Consider the following 14728-nt stretch of genomic DNA (forward strand, 5'->3'; position numbering starts at 1 on the left):
TCAGTTCCTCAAAAAGTTCTACAACTGCACCATTGAGAGCATCCTGAATGGTTGCATCCCTGCCTGTTATGGAAACTGCCCGGCCACCGACCGCAAGGCACTACTGAGCGTAGTGCGTATGGCCCAGTATATCACTGGGGCTAAGCTTCCTGCCATCCAGGACCTCTATACCAGGTGGTGTCAAAGGAATGGCCTACAAATTGTCAAAGACTCCAGCCACCCTATCCATAGATGGTTCTCTCTGCTGTCGCACAGAAAGCGGTATCGGAGCGCCAAGTCTAGGTCCAAAAGGCTTCTTGAACACTCACGCCAGAACAGTTTATCAAATGGCTACCCAGACTATTTGCATTGCCCCCCCTCTTTTACGCTGCTGCTACTCTCTGTTTATTACCTATGCATAGTCACTTTAACTCTACCTACATGTACATATTACCTAAATTACCTCGACTAACCTGTGCCTCTGTCACGTTCTGACCTTAGTTCCTTTGTTATGTCTTTATTTTAGTTTGGTCAGGGAGTGAGTTGGGGTGGGCATTCTATGTTGTTTTTCTATGTTTTCTTCTGTTGGTAGATTTCTATGTGTTGGGGTTAGTATGGTTCTCAATCAGAGGCAGGTGTCAGTCGTTGTCTCTGAATGGGAGCCATATTTAGGTAGCCTGTTTTTCATTGTGTGTTGTGGGTGATTATTTTCTGTTTAGTGTTTTTGTTTGCACCTTACGGAACTGTTCGTTTGTCGGTTTGTTGTTTTTGTTCGGTATTCATTCTTTATTAAATGATTATGAATATGTACCACGCTGCACTTTGGTCCTCTTCTTCCAACCACGACAAGCGTTACAGCCTCCGCACATTGACTCTGTACCTGTACCCTCTGTATATAGCCTCGCTACTGTTATTTTACTGCTGCTCTTTAATTATTTGTTATTTTAAACTTAACATCTATTTTTCTTAAAACGGCATTGTTGGTTAAGGGCTTGTAAGCAAGCATTTCAATGTAAGGTCTACACCTGTTGTATTCGGCGCATATGACAACTACAATTTGATTTGATATTTGATTAAGTGACTTGCTCAAGGACACAGCGGCAGGATATGGAACGTGGGATGCCAGTTCAGCCACCCAGTCCGGGGCTTGAACACCCAAACTTCAGGCTGCTGGTCTGTCTCTCTAACCTCTAGGATATTGGCATTATAACTGTGTGCCAGTTTTTGTTTCAGTCCAGCACAGAGTGAATGAAGAGTGAATGGGGTATACCTGCATGTAAATCCTCTGTGGGACATTGTCCTCAGTGAAGGGGCTCTCAAACAGTCCATTGTGGAGTTGGAGGAACCACAACAGATGGATCCCTCCCTTTTCATCTCCCCACAGCAGCAAAGAGCGCCCCCCTGGAGACTGGGAGGGATTACAACAGATCTCAGGGGAAGACAATGTGAACATAACTACCATAACTATAAAAACATCCATCATGGTTCATGAAAAGACAAGTAATTGAAAGTTTAGAATGAGTCAAATGTACGTTAGTTTGACAGAGTACTGAAGCCGTACCTTTATGTCATGCCAGTAGCAGAGAGAGGTTGGAACATTGGGGAACCCTGTTTAGAGATGAGAGAACAACAGGGACATAAAGTTAGAAACCTGTTCAGAGATGAAAGAACAGCAGGGACATAAAGTCAGAACCCTGTTCAGAGATGAGAGAACAACAGGGACATAAAGTCAGAACCCTGTTCAGAGATGAGAGAACAGCAGGGACATAAAGTCAGAACCCTGTTCAGAGATGAGAGAACAACAGGGACATAAAGTCAGAACCCTGTTTAGAGATGAGAGAACAGCAGGGACATAAAGTCAGAAACCTGTTCAGAGATGAGAGAACAACAGGGACATAAAGTCAGAACCCTGTTCAGAGATGAGAGAACAGCAGGGACATAAAGTCAGAACCCTGTTCAGAGATGAGAGAACAGCAGGGACATAAAGTCAGAACCCTGTTCAGAGATGAGAGAACAGCAGGGACATAAAGTCAGAAACCTGTTCAGAGATGAGAGAACAACAGGGACATAAAGTCAGAACCCTGTTCAGAGATGAGAGAACAACAGGGGCATAAAGTCAGAAATTGAACTGATTGCAAAAACAAAAGTTCTACTTTGAGTCTTTCTAACAGTTGGTTAGATACCAAACAAGTGGATGTCCTCAAAGCAGCTGGCCGTGGACACGTCAACAAAGTGGAGGTCCCTGCTGCTGGTTGCTATGGCGACCTTGTGGACTTTGGGCAGGTAGACAGCATCAGTGGTCCAGCCCCTGAACCTCCTTCTGTTAACCCCTTGCTCTGTAGGGTCTCCAGCCAGCTGAGGAGATACATCGAAGAAAGAGAGAAAGTGAGTGTGTGTCTGTCTTTGTGAGTGAGTGTGTGTGTGTGTGTGGCTTATCAGCTCACGCACCTCCAGAGTCTTGAGGACTTGTAGTCGGTTGTTCCACACAGTCAGCAGCCCCCCCTTACTGACACTGACGTAGCGGAGGGGGGGAGGATGGGGAACAGCCACTACACAGATAGTGGGCTCCTGCTGTCAGGGGGAGAAGAGAAAAGTTTAGAGGCGAAGTGAGAGAGTGGCTGATGAGAGAAAGAGAAATAGAGGTCAATGGAGACTGCTGCATACTTATGAATGAACATACAGTATGAGCAATTAACTACTTATTACATAGTTATTACATAGTTATTAACACAATCTATAAGCAATGACTAGACAGGCGTCCCTCACCTTGTTGTGTGAGCAGTGTTTGATGAGTGGCTCAGTGTCTAGTAGAGCGTCTCTTGGCCTGGAGGTGTGGTCTCTCTCTCTGCACTGCTGCAGCAGGTAGCTACACAGGTCCTCCCACTCCACATAGCCATCACATGACACGTCAATCTATTGGAAATGAGAACATGTTCTTATTTCCTAAGGGTAAACCAACAAAAAACAGTTAAACTGTATGGCACAGCCAGAAGAGGACTGGCCACCCCTCATAGCCTGGTTCCTCTCTAGGTTTCTTCCTAGGTTTTAGCCTTTCTAGGGAGTTTTTCCTAGCCACCGTGCTTCTACACCTGCATTGCTTGCTGTTTGGGGTTTTAGGCTGGGTTTCTGTACAGCACTTTGAGATATCAGCTGATGTAAGAAGGGCTATATAAATACATTTGATTTGATTTGATGTAACAAAGAGTCATAGTCACCTCATTGAAGACCCTCTCCAGCCATCCGCTCTGGCTGTCTGGACCAATCACAGTACTCAGAGCAGTCTGGAACTCCTCCAGACTCATCCCTCTTTCTCCTCCTCCCTTTTTCCGTGCACCTCTCCAACTCTGCCGGGACCCCCTGTCCAAGGTTGTGCGACGGGTAAATGCATCCCTCAGCAACAGCAGGTGTTTAAGTCTGAGCTCCTCCTGAACACAGGCATTCTGGCCTGCATCACTGTGGAGTGGAGTAGTATGTAGATATTTCATAAAAAAATCTGACGTTTCCAGCTACAATAGTCATTTCCAACATTAACAATGTCTACATTGTATTTCTGATCAATTTGATGTTATTTTAATGGAGATTTTTTTTGCTTTTCTTTCAAAAACAAGGACATTTCCAAGTGACCCCAAACTTTTGAACGGTGGTGTAGATTCATATACGGATCATTATTGAGAGTACTACTGCATAATATGAAAGTCTTACAGAATATGAACATATAGCACACCCCTCTGGCAGCAGTGAGACTGCACACTTTGTGACCAATTTCAGACTACAATACTTTTTATTTCTTTATTTTACCGTTATTTTACCAGGTAAGTTGACTGAGAACACTTTCTCATTTACAGCAACGATCTGGGGAATAGTTACAGGGGAGAGGAGGGGGATGAATGAGCCAATTGTAAGCTGGGGATGATTAGGTGACCATGATGGTATGAGGGACAGCTTGGGGATTTAGCCAGCCAACATTTTGATGTTATCAATTTGTTATTATAACTTAAAAAAATAGAGTTGATGCAACTTCTCATTTAGATTTGAGTCATTACCACATAAACATTAAGTAATAATGACTTTTCATTGACACTGAGTTCAACTTACTAAAAGTATTTGATTTAAAAATGCCTTGGGTTTTATAGTGAACTAACCAAGCGCTTGATTTGCTGTGGTAGGCTTGCTTTCTTTGTATTGTATGGATTTAAGAGGTTCTTGAAGAGAGATTTGAGAGGGTGAGGGAGACTGCTAGGACCAAAACCCCCATATTGTGTGTCGCCAACCTTGATGAGGACAAGCCTTGTGTGGCCATGTTGCCATGGGAAACCCCAGGAAAATCGGCTATGTCTCCACATTCTCCTCCCTCTTCCTGGTTCATCAAGGCACGCATGAGTGCTCCTTTTAGATCAGGGTAGTTCTCACTATCAACTCACCGCACAGCCAGGTAATCATTGATATGCAGTCAATGAGACATTTTTTACTCCAAAAGGGTTTGGAAAAATACTTTAATTAGCTCTACTCTGAGAGATATTTTCATATAGAAATTGTAAAAAACAAATGGTTCTGTTGATGATAATGATATTTTGATAACATTATTATCTGTGGAATTGAAATAACAGGATTCAGAAAAATTTAAGCCGGAATACAAAAGCTGACGTGTCAACTTCTACTAATGCTAAACATAAAATATGAATGTAGACTTTATTTAAAATCTTGAGTTATATCCTTTATATTGTTCTTAAAATACAAAACTCACCAAGAGCTGCTGCTGGAGGTTTCCCTCTCGTAGACCTCCCATGGATCACTGATACCTCTTAGGGTTCCCATTCCTACACACCTAACCTTTCTGTCGGTCTATCAAACTAGTCTAGCGCTAAGTCCATTGTGTGTTGCTAAACGGAGTGAATTTTCACTCTGAACCAAGCTTTAAAAACAACCTCACTCATAGCTTTAGATCTTCCCTCTGGACTTTGCCTCAGATGAGCCCCTCAAAACCTTCGGGCCCAAGTTCCTCTGTTTATGTGTCAGAGTGTGAAGGATGCTGAAACACAAACTGACCTTACAACAGCCTAAGCCCAATCTGATACCTCTCTCTCCCTCCTCTAGGTTTAAATAAGAGTCTTTGTCTCTCTCTTTCCCTTTGTCTTTCGAGACAAACCCAATTTCAGGTCAAACAAAGCTGCTTCTTTTCAGACAGGGTGGAATGCTCAGCTCCACAGATCAGTACATCATCCATCATAGGAGTTAGACCACAGGGAGAGAAAGTCAACACATCCTCAGTGGAGGACCAAGGAGACTATCCACAATCTAAATGGGCACCAGGGTGTCAAGATAAGTAATCCTCCAGAAGTGAATGATTTGAAGGAAGAGGGAAAGAAGCCTCTCAGTCTGTAGCATACCGATCCATAAAGCTTTCCATGTGAAGTCTTAGAAATCTCAACCAGGCTAAAGAGATCCAAGATCAGGAGGTGCATAAGATCCTAAATGTTACTCAAAGAGTGGGGGTGTGTACAGGTTTCTGTCTGAGAGTGTAAGTCAAACAAAGGGCCAAGCTCTGGCTAATGATAAACCACTAATGTCTCAGTAACAGATTACTGAGCCATTAAGCTAAAGCCATGGCAGAGAACCCAGGTCCCAGGTCACTTTACCATTAACTACCCCACTGAGACCATGCAACATGGTTTGGTGTATGGGGTGGTATGTACAGTATGTGTGTGTCGATTGTACATTATATCTTGTGTTCTCTGTATCTCGTTCAAAGCTTGATGTTTGAATACTGGAGCCCATACTATCGGTAGGCCTTTTTAGGAGGAGGCCCATACGAGAAAAAAAATCCAGATTTCTTTTTTTTTATATATATTTTTTTAACACATATATTTTAAATTTGGCCCATATAATGTATTTAAAACATTTTTTGTATACATTTCAAATACATTCCAACATTTATCACGGAATGCATTTAAAATGTTTATATAAATGTGTATAAAATGCATATTACAATATATGTTAAACGCATTGTAAAATGTTTTTAATGTATTTCAAAATACATTCAGAAATACATTAAAGAATATATTTTAGAATATATTTTCACATGTATTTATCGATATATTTGCAAAAAAAATGTTTTGATGTATTTGGAAATGTTGTATAAAATATATTCCAACATGTATTCCGACGTGTATGTTGTAATAAATATATTATTTTATAAAAATGTATAGCAAGTATGAAGATCTGGCCATATCATATTGTAACACAATGTTGACTTAACAATTTAACTTTAACAGGCTCTTCAGTATCACATCAGTCTCTGTAAGGACCAATGCTGGACAGGAGAAGCAGGTACGGGGAGTCAGACATTTATTCGGGAACAGACATAGAACAAGACAGGAACAGCGCCGGCACACAGGTAACACGGACATATGACAAACAATGCAGCAGCGGGGAACAGAGCTGGGGAACTGACAAATATAAGGGAGGTAATAAACAGGTGATTGAGTGAGTCCAGGTGAGTCCAATATCGCTGAAGCGTGTGACGAGGGAAGGCAGGTGTGCGTAAATTATGGTGACAGGAGTGCGTAATGCAGGGCAGCCTGGCGCCCTTGAGCGCCAGGGGGGAAGAACGGGAGCAGGCGTGACAGTCTCATTAAAACTGTAGAACTGGCAGTATACAAGCTAAGCTTTTAATCATAGAACACAACATAACACATGAACTGGCCTGACAATCCATCTCATTGGAAGCCCAAAAGCACCAAGAGAAAGCAATGCCTCAACAAGCCACGCCTCCAAGTATTCTAATTCTGCCGCCTCTAAAATACATTTTGTCAAATGCATTTTTATTGTACTTGACACACCAAAAGCACTAACATGCTTTTAAATTACTACAAAAATGACTACAAACATATTACATTATCTGTCATGTAGTGACTCTGTGTCTTTCATGGGCATTTGACAAATAAACAAACAAACTTGATGAGAGCATTGCAACCAACGTTTAATGGGCAGAACTTAACGTTTACTGGGTCATTCCATGAAATGAGTGCCTTTTGCGTTCCTTTGATATAGTAGAAATTGTGCACAAATATGGCATTTTAAAAGCCTGTTATATGAAATGAAGTCCCCTTTAATATAGACCAAATTAAGAATTCAATAAATCAAATTTTCAGGACTTGCTCAAATGGGGGCGGCATACGCCCGATCCTAGATCTACGTGCTCTGAACAGGCACATGAGAAATTACATGTTCAGAATGTTGACACACTGCTCTGCTACGTTCTGTGTGCCCAGGTGATTGGTTCATATCTGTCAACCTGAAGGGTGCTTACTTTCACATCTCAATATACCCTCCTCACAGGACATTTCTCAGATTCGCTTTTCAAGGTGTAATCTATGAATTTCTGGTCCTCCCAGCATCTCACTATCACCTCAGGTTTTTACGAAGTGTACCGACGGAGCCATAGCCCCACTCAGAGAGAGGGGCATTCGGTTGATGATGTACTTAGACGATTGGCTGCTGTGCTCTCAATCAAGACAGGATGTCTTGGAACAAAGTTAGCTGCTCTTGGAATACCTGACATTTCTAGGTTTCAAAATAAACACAGTAAATAGCTGTAATGCGATCTGTGTGTAGCAGAGTCAGGCGCACGACAGCAGACATGAGTAAATAAACGTAATTTACTCAAAAATAGACAAATACAATACAATAAAACGAGCCCACATAACGGACCGTATTACATACAAACAATTACTCACAAACAAAGATGGGGGAACAGAGGGTTAAATAATGAACAAGTAATTGGGGAATTGAAACCAGGTGTGTAAGACAAAGACAAAACAAATGGAAAATGAAAAGTGTATCGGCGATGGCTAGAAGGCCGGTGACGTCGACCGCCGAACGGCGCCCTAACAAGGAGAGGGACCGACTTCGGCGGAAGTCGTGACAATAGCGTTCTGATTCCCACACAAACAATCTCTTTCCTAGGTCTAACCCTAGATTAGGTATCGTTCAAAGCTTGTCTCTCAGTGGAACATATAAGAACATTCCAGAATTGCCAAGCACTGTTTCGCAGAGAGATCATGATCTCTTTCAAAACATGCTTAAGGCTGCTAGGTTTGATGGCATCGGCTTTAGTAGTCATTCTATTAGGACACTTGAATAGAAGAGGGTTTCAGCGCTGGGTCTCTTCTCTAGGTATGTGCTTAATACGTCACAAACATACGTTTATAAGCATTTCACTACACCCGCAATAACATGTGCTAAATATGTGTATGTGACCAATACAATTTGATTTGACACCGTGTACAGATCTCAGTTTCTGTCAAAAGGTGTCCAGATGGGAACTGTTTTAGTGAGAAAGGTAGTCACGACGGACGCATCTCTCTCGGGTTGCGGTGCGACCCACAAGGGCAGAACGGTTAACCGGGCATGGGGACCCCATCTCCGTTCTACAAACATAAACTGCCTGGAAATCCTTGCAGTGTCCCTACATTAAAGTAATTTCTCCCAATTCTGGAGGTTCGACATGTTCTATTCAGGTCAGACAATACCACCGTTGTGATTTACATAAACAGACAAGGGGGACTACGATCCCCTCACTTACACACACTGGCACAGAGACTTATGTGGAGCAGTGTGTATCTCCAGTCACTGAGAGCTACTCATAGAGCTCATTCAGGAGTACTGAATCTGGGGGCAGATTTACTCTCCAGGGGGAATCCTCTATATGGGGAGTGTAAGCTCCACCCAGAGGTAGCCAATCAGGTTTGGATGCTCTTCGGCATTCCAGCAGTGGATCTTTATGCATCGATGGAGAATACACAGTGTTCACTGTTCTTTTCCCTGAGGGATCGGGATGCATGGATGGGCGTGGATGTGTTGGAGTGTGAGTGGCCATGCATGAGTGGCCTTGCATTTTTACCAGCATGTCACATGTGCAACCAAAGAAAAATTATAATTATATCCTCTTGATTCCTGCTTACAAGCAAAAAACTAAAGCAGGAAGTACCAGTGACTCGCTCAACACTGAAGTGGACAGATGACGCAGATGCTACACTACAGGACTGTTTTGCTAGCACAGACTGGAATATGTTACGGGATTCATCCAATGGCCTTGAGGAGTACACCACATCAGTCATCGGCATCATCAATAAGTGCATCGACGACGTCATCCCCACAGTGACTGTACGTACAGTGGGGAGAACAAGTATTTGATACACTGCCGATTTTGCAGATTTTCCTGCTTACAAAGCATGTAGAGGTCTGTAATTTTTATCATAAATCCCGAAAATCACATTGTATGATTTTTAAGTAATTAATTAGCATTTTATTGCATGACATAAGTATTTGATCACCTACCAACCAGTAAGAATTCCGGCTCTCACAGACCTGTTAGTTTTTCTTTAAAAGAAGCCCTCCTGTTCTCCACTCATTACCTGTATTAACTGCATCTGTTTGAACTCGTTACCTGTATAAAAGACACCTGTCCACACACTCAATTAAACAGACTCCAACCTCTCCACAATGGTCAAGACCAGAGAGCTGTGTAAGGACATCAGGGATAAACTTGTAGACCTGCACAAGGCTGGGATGGGCTACAGGACAATAGGCAAGCAGCTTGGTGAGAAGGCAACAACTGTTGGCGCAAGATCAAGTTCAAGATGACGGTCAATCACCCTCGGTCTGGGGCTCCATGCAAGATCTCACCTCATGGGGCATCAATGATCATGAGGAAGGTGAGGGATCAGCCCAGAACTACACGGCAGGACCTGGTCAATGACCTGAAGAGAGCTGATGACCACAGTCTCAAAGAAAACCATTAGTAACACACTACGCCGTCATGGATTAAAATCCTGCAGCGCACGCAAGGTCCCCCTGCTCAAGCCAGCGCATGTCCAGGCCCATCTAAAGTTTGCCAATGACCATCTGGATGATCCAGAGGAGGAATGGGAGAAGGTCATGTGGTCTGATGAGACAAAAAGCTTTTTGGTCTAAACTCCACTCGCCGTGTTTGGAGGAAGAAGAAGGATGAGTACAACCCCAAGAACACCATCCCAACCGTGAAGCATGGAGGTGGAAACATCATTCTTTGAAGAGGCTTTTCTGCAAAGGGGACAGGACGACTGCGCCGTATTGAGGGGAGGATGAATGGGGCCATGTATCGCGAGATCTTGGCCAACAACCTCCTTCCCTCAGTAAGAGCATTGAAGATGGGTCGTGGCTGGGTCTTCCAGCATGACAACGACCCGAAACACACAGCCCGGGCAACTAAGGAGTGACTCCGTAAGAAGCATCTCAAGGTCCTGGAGTGGCCTAGCCAGTCTCCAGACCTGAACCCAATAGAAAATCTTTGGAGGGAGCTGAAAGTCCGTATTGCCCAGCGACAGCCCCGAAACCTGAAGGATCTGGAGAAGGTCTGTATGGAGGAGTGGGCCAAAATCCCTGCTGCAGTGTGTGCAAACCTGGTCAAGAACTACAGGAAACGTATGATCTCTGTAATTGCAAACAAAGGTTTCTGTACCAAATATTAAGTTCTGCTTTTCTGATGTATCAAATACTTATGTCATGCAATAAAATGCAAATTAATTACTTAAAAATCATACAATGTGATTTTCTGGATTTTTTAAATTCCGTATCTCACAGTTGAAGTGTACCTATGATAAAAATTACAGACCTCTACATGCTTTGTAAGTAGAAAGACCTGCAAAATCAGCAGTGTTTCAAATACTTGTTCTCCCCACTGTACATATCCCAACCAGAAGCCATGGATTACAGGCAACATCCACATCGAGCCAAAGGCTAGAGCTGCCGCTTTCAAGGAGCGGGAGGCTAATCCGGACGCTAATAAGAAATCCCGCTACGCCCACAGATGAACCATCAAACAAGCAAAGTGTCAATACAGGATTAAGATTACTTCACCGGCTCTGACGCTCGTCGGATGTGGCAGGGCTTGAAAACTATTACGGACTACAAAGAGAAACCCAGATGCGAGCTACCCAGTGACGCAGGCCTGGCAGACGAGCTAAATGCATTTTATGCTCGCTTCTAGACAATCAACACTGAAGCATGCATGAGAGCACCAGCTGTGTGATAACGCTCTCGGTAGCCGATGTGAACAAAATCTTTAAACAGGTCAATATTCACAAAGCCGCTGGGCCAGACGAATTCTCCCTGTCCGAGTCTGTAATACCTACATGTTTCAAGCAGACCACCATAGTCCCTGTGCCCAAGGAAGCGAAGGTAATCTGACTAAAAGATTACTGCCCCGTGGCACTCACGTCTGTAGCCATGAAGTGCTTTGAAAGGCTGGTGATGGCTCACATCAACAGCATCCTCCCGGACACCCTAGACCCACTCAAATTCGCATACCACAGATCCACAGATGACGCAATCTCAATTTCACTCCACACTGCCCTTTCTCACCTGGACAAAAGGAACACCTATGTGAGAATGCTGTTCATTGACTATAGCTCAGCGCTCAACACCATATTCACCATATTCAACCATATTCAACACAATATTCGTTTCAGTATTTCATTTATAGGATATACTGACTCCTGTACTGCCAGACAAGATCATCCTGACAAACAACTGCCCTGTGACATTTGATTGACATAATCAGGTTGGTGAATTTTCAGCACTGAATGATGTTCATGTGAGTAAGGGCAGAGACAAAGTTGTGTGGTGGTTGTGTGTTTACTAGGATGGTAATATTTGCTTTCTAGTGTAATATAGAGAATTTGTCCTCTCCCACCTCCAGTAGTTGTCTGGTAAGACCAGGAGATGGTTGCAGAGGGTAGCGAGGGCTGGTAAGGACCAGGAGATGGTTGCGGAGGTTAGCCAGGTCTGGTAAGGACCAGAAGAAGGTTGCCAGGTCAGAGTGGAGCTAAAGGAGCAGATAGGACACCTGCAGGCCGAGAGTACTGCTCAGGGAGGACTGAAGGAGAACATCGCTGCTCTGGAGAGAGATGAAAAGTATGCAGTCTCTTTCTGTCTTTATATTTTATTTTCTCCTTCCTCTGTCCTTCCTTTCTCTTCTCTTCTCTCTCTCTCTGTCACTCTGTTACTCTCCTCTTTGTATATCTATTTCTCCTCTCTCTCTGTCCTCCAGTCTATAAACCATCTTCTGTTATTTTCCCTCCTGTCCTCCTCTCTCTTATACAATCCCATCCACTTGAATGAAACATCTCCCCAGTGTTTGCCTGCATTGGTTTTTGATTGTATGAGTGTGACATGTTCTCCCACAGTGCTGGTCAGTAACCACAAAGAGGCCATCCTGGATAAGGAGAATGAGATCCCATCTCTTTTTGAGAAGCTGAGACTGAGAGAGGCAGAGATTCAGAGGACGAGGCCCAGAGAGCCAGCTATACTCACATACACTACATGGTCAAACGTATGTGGACATTCCCTTCAAACCCCCTTCAAATTAGTGGACTTGGCTATTTCGTTGCTGGACCCATTGCTGACAGGTGTATAAAATCGAGCCCACCGCCATGCAATCTCCATAGACAAACATTGGCAGTGGAATGGCCTTACTGAAGAGCTCAATGAATTTCAACGTAGCACTGTAATAGGATGCCACCTTTCCAACAAGTCAGTTTGTCAAATTTCTGCCCTGCTAGAGCTGCCATTGGACTCTGGAGCAGTGGAAACACATTCTCTATATTAATGCCCAGGATTTTGGAATGAGAGGTTCAACGGGCAGGTGTACACATACTTTCGGACTGTAGTGTATGTGCAGGGGTCACCGCTGCACTACAGTCAGTGTTGTGTTCGAGACTACCTAAAGCGAGACCGATTCATGACCAGAGCAAATCGAATCCGAGTCAAGACAAAGACCGGAGGGGGGGGCGAGACCGAGTCAAGACCTAGAGGGGGATATGGGGTTCGAGACCGAATCAAGACCGAGACCGGAGTGGGGGGCGAGACCGAGTCAAGACCTAGAGGGGGATATGGGGTCCGAGACCGAATCAAGACCAAGACTGGAGACCGAGTCAAGACCTAGAGGGCGATATGGGGTCCGAGACCGAGTCAAGACCTAGAAGGGGGATATGGGGTCCGAGACCGAGTCAAGACCTAGAGGGGGATATGGGGTCTGAGACCGAGTCAAGACCTAGAGGGGGATATGGGGTCCGAGACCGAATCAAGACCGAGACCAGAAAAATGTGAGTCCAATTTAAGACCATGATTGTAATATTGTTAAATCCCCACCATAATAAGAGTTCAAAATGTCCAGTATTTCTGTGTTCATATTTCAGAACAACATATGGATTCTTTAGACATTCAGAATCGTGAAAAAATGCATGCTGAGGGAAAATAGAGCCCCTCTACAAATGATTACTAACCCAAACACAGTGCGGAACAATGGGCCTTCTACGCCTTCAAAGAATATCTAAGGATTAATAATATAATGATTATAACAATTACTATAATTTATTATTTTAAATGTTCTGATTTAATCTCTTAAATTTTTGTTGGAAAGGAAAAGGTTAAAAAACAAACGGAAACTTCTGCCTTGAAGGCAAACAGGTCACTGCGCAATAGCAAGCAGTAGTTTTCTCATGGTTTAGCTAGCTAGCTAGCTAGCTTTTGTTGTCGGCTAGTTTGCAGCGGCTGCAGCAGGTGTTCTTCGGGCTAGGCGTCCCGCTAGCGGGACAACTTCCGGTAAAACTGGAGGGCGCACAATTCAAATAAATAATCATACAGATTATGGATATAAAACATTTAGGTACATATAAGTATCTTATATCGTCTGAAAGCTTAAATTCTTGTTAATCTAACTGCACTGTCCAATTTACTGTAGCTATTACAGCGAAAACATGCCATGCGATTGTTTGAGGACGGTGCCCCACGTCAAAATATTTTTCCACTGGCACAGGTTTCATAAATTCACAAATAGTAATTAAATATTCACTTACTTTTTGACAATCTTCCTCTGATTTGTCATCCAAAGGGTCCCAGCTATAACATGTAGTGTAGTGTAACACGTTTTGTTACATAAAATCCTTCTTTATATCCCAAAAGGTCTGTTTAGTTGGCACCATCGATTTGCGTAATCCACTCGTTCAACATGCAGAGAAAGGAATCCATAACTCTACCCCTAAACTTTGTTTCAACAAGTCAAAATATGTTTCTATTTACTCCTCAGATACTATAATATTTCTTACGGAAAGAAGTATGTTCAATAAGAAACCAATTTTAGCTGGTGCGTTCTGTTTTCATAGCGCGCGCAAACACAAATTTCCAAGACTGTGTCCCTGTACTAAAACTGATATTTCTTATTCGTTTTTGAAGTTACTAGCCTGAAACCTTGAACATAGACTGCTGACACCCTGTGGAAGCCATAGGAATTGCATACAGTGAGCTAATTTTCAATATGACCTTATACGTGCCATTCTAAGAAGATAGTCTCTCTCTCAAAAAAATAATTCCGGTTGGTTTTTCTTTTGATTTTCTCCTACCATATCTGTGTTATTATCCTACATTATTGTAACATTTCTACAAACTTCAAAGTGTTTTCTTTCCAATGGTACCAATTATATGCATATCTTGGCTTCAGAACCTGAGCACCAGGCAGTTTACTTTGGGCACGTCTTTCAGGACGGAAATTCAGAAAAACGAAGCCTAGCTCTAAGTTAACAAAGAGGATGTTGTTGCTAATTTGTTAGCATTTCCCTTTTCAATAATAACTTGCAACAAGAAGTTAAGTTTCAAAATATCATCATCTTATGAGTGGAACTGTGTTTTTTACTATAGCCCGCTTGCTGTT

At 43.1% G+C, this 14728-nt stretch overlaps 1 protein-coding gene across 1 annotated transcript in view; it reads right to left on the bottom strand.

The window, feature by feature from the left end:
* The window catches only part of LOC129860192 (WD repeat-containing protein on Y chromosome-like), a 73738-nt gene extending 68944 nt beyond the window's left edge, over positions 1 to 4794 (bottom strand). The window contains exons 1-7 of the mRNA XM_055930606.1: positions 4724 to 4794; positions 3195 to 3432; positions 2746 to 2892; positions 2428 to 2550; positions 2163 to 2334; positions 1541 to 1587; positions 1250 to 1387 (exon numbers count right to left, since the gene is read on the bottom strand). Of these exons, the coding sequence (XP_055786581.1) occupies positions 1250 to 1387; positions 1541 to 1587; positions 2163 to 2334; positions 2428 to 2550; positions 2746 to 2892; positions 3195 to 3432; positions 4724 to 4794 (936 nt within the window). The remainder of the gene's footprint in view (positions 1 to 1249; positions 1388 to 1540; positions 1588 to 2162; positions 2335 to 2427; positions 2551 to 2745; positions 2893 to 3194; positions 3433 to 4723) is intronic.
* Positions 4795 to 14728: the final 9934 nt, after the last annotated feature.

Source organism: Salvelinus fontinalis, chromosome 1, assembly GCF_029448725.1.
Source record: "Salvelinus fontinalis isolate EN_2023a chromosome 1, ASM2944872v1, whole genome shotgun sequence".
Classification (NCBI taxonomy): domain Eukaryota; kingdom Metazoa; phylum Chordata; class Actinopteri; order Salmoniformes; family Salmonidae; genus Salvelinus; species Salvelinus fontinalis.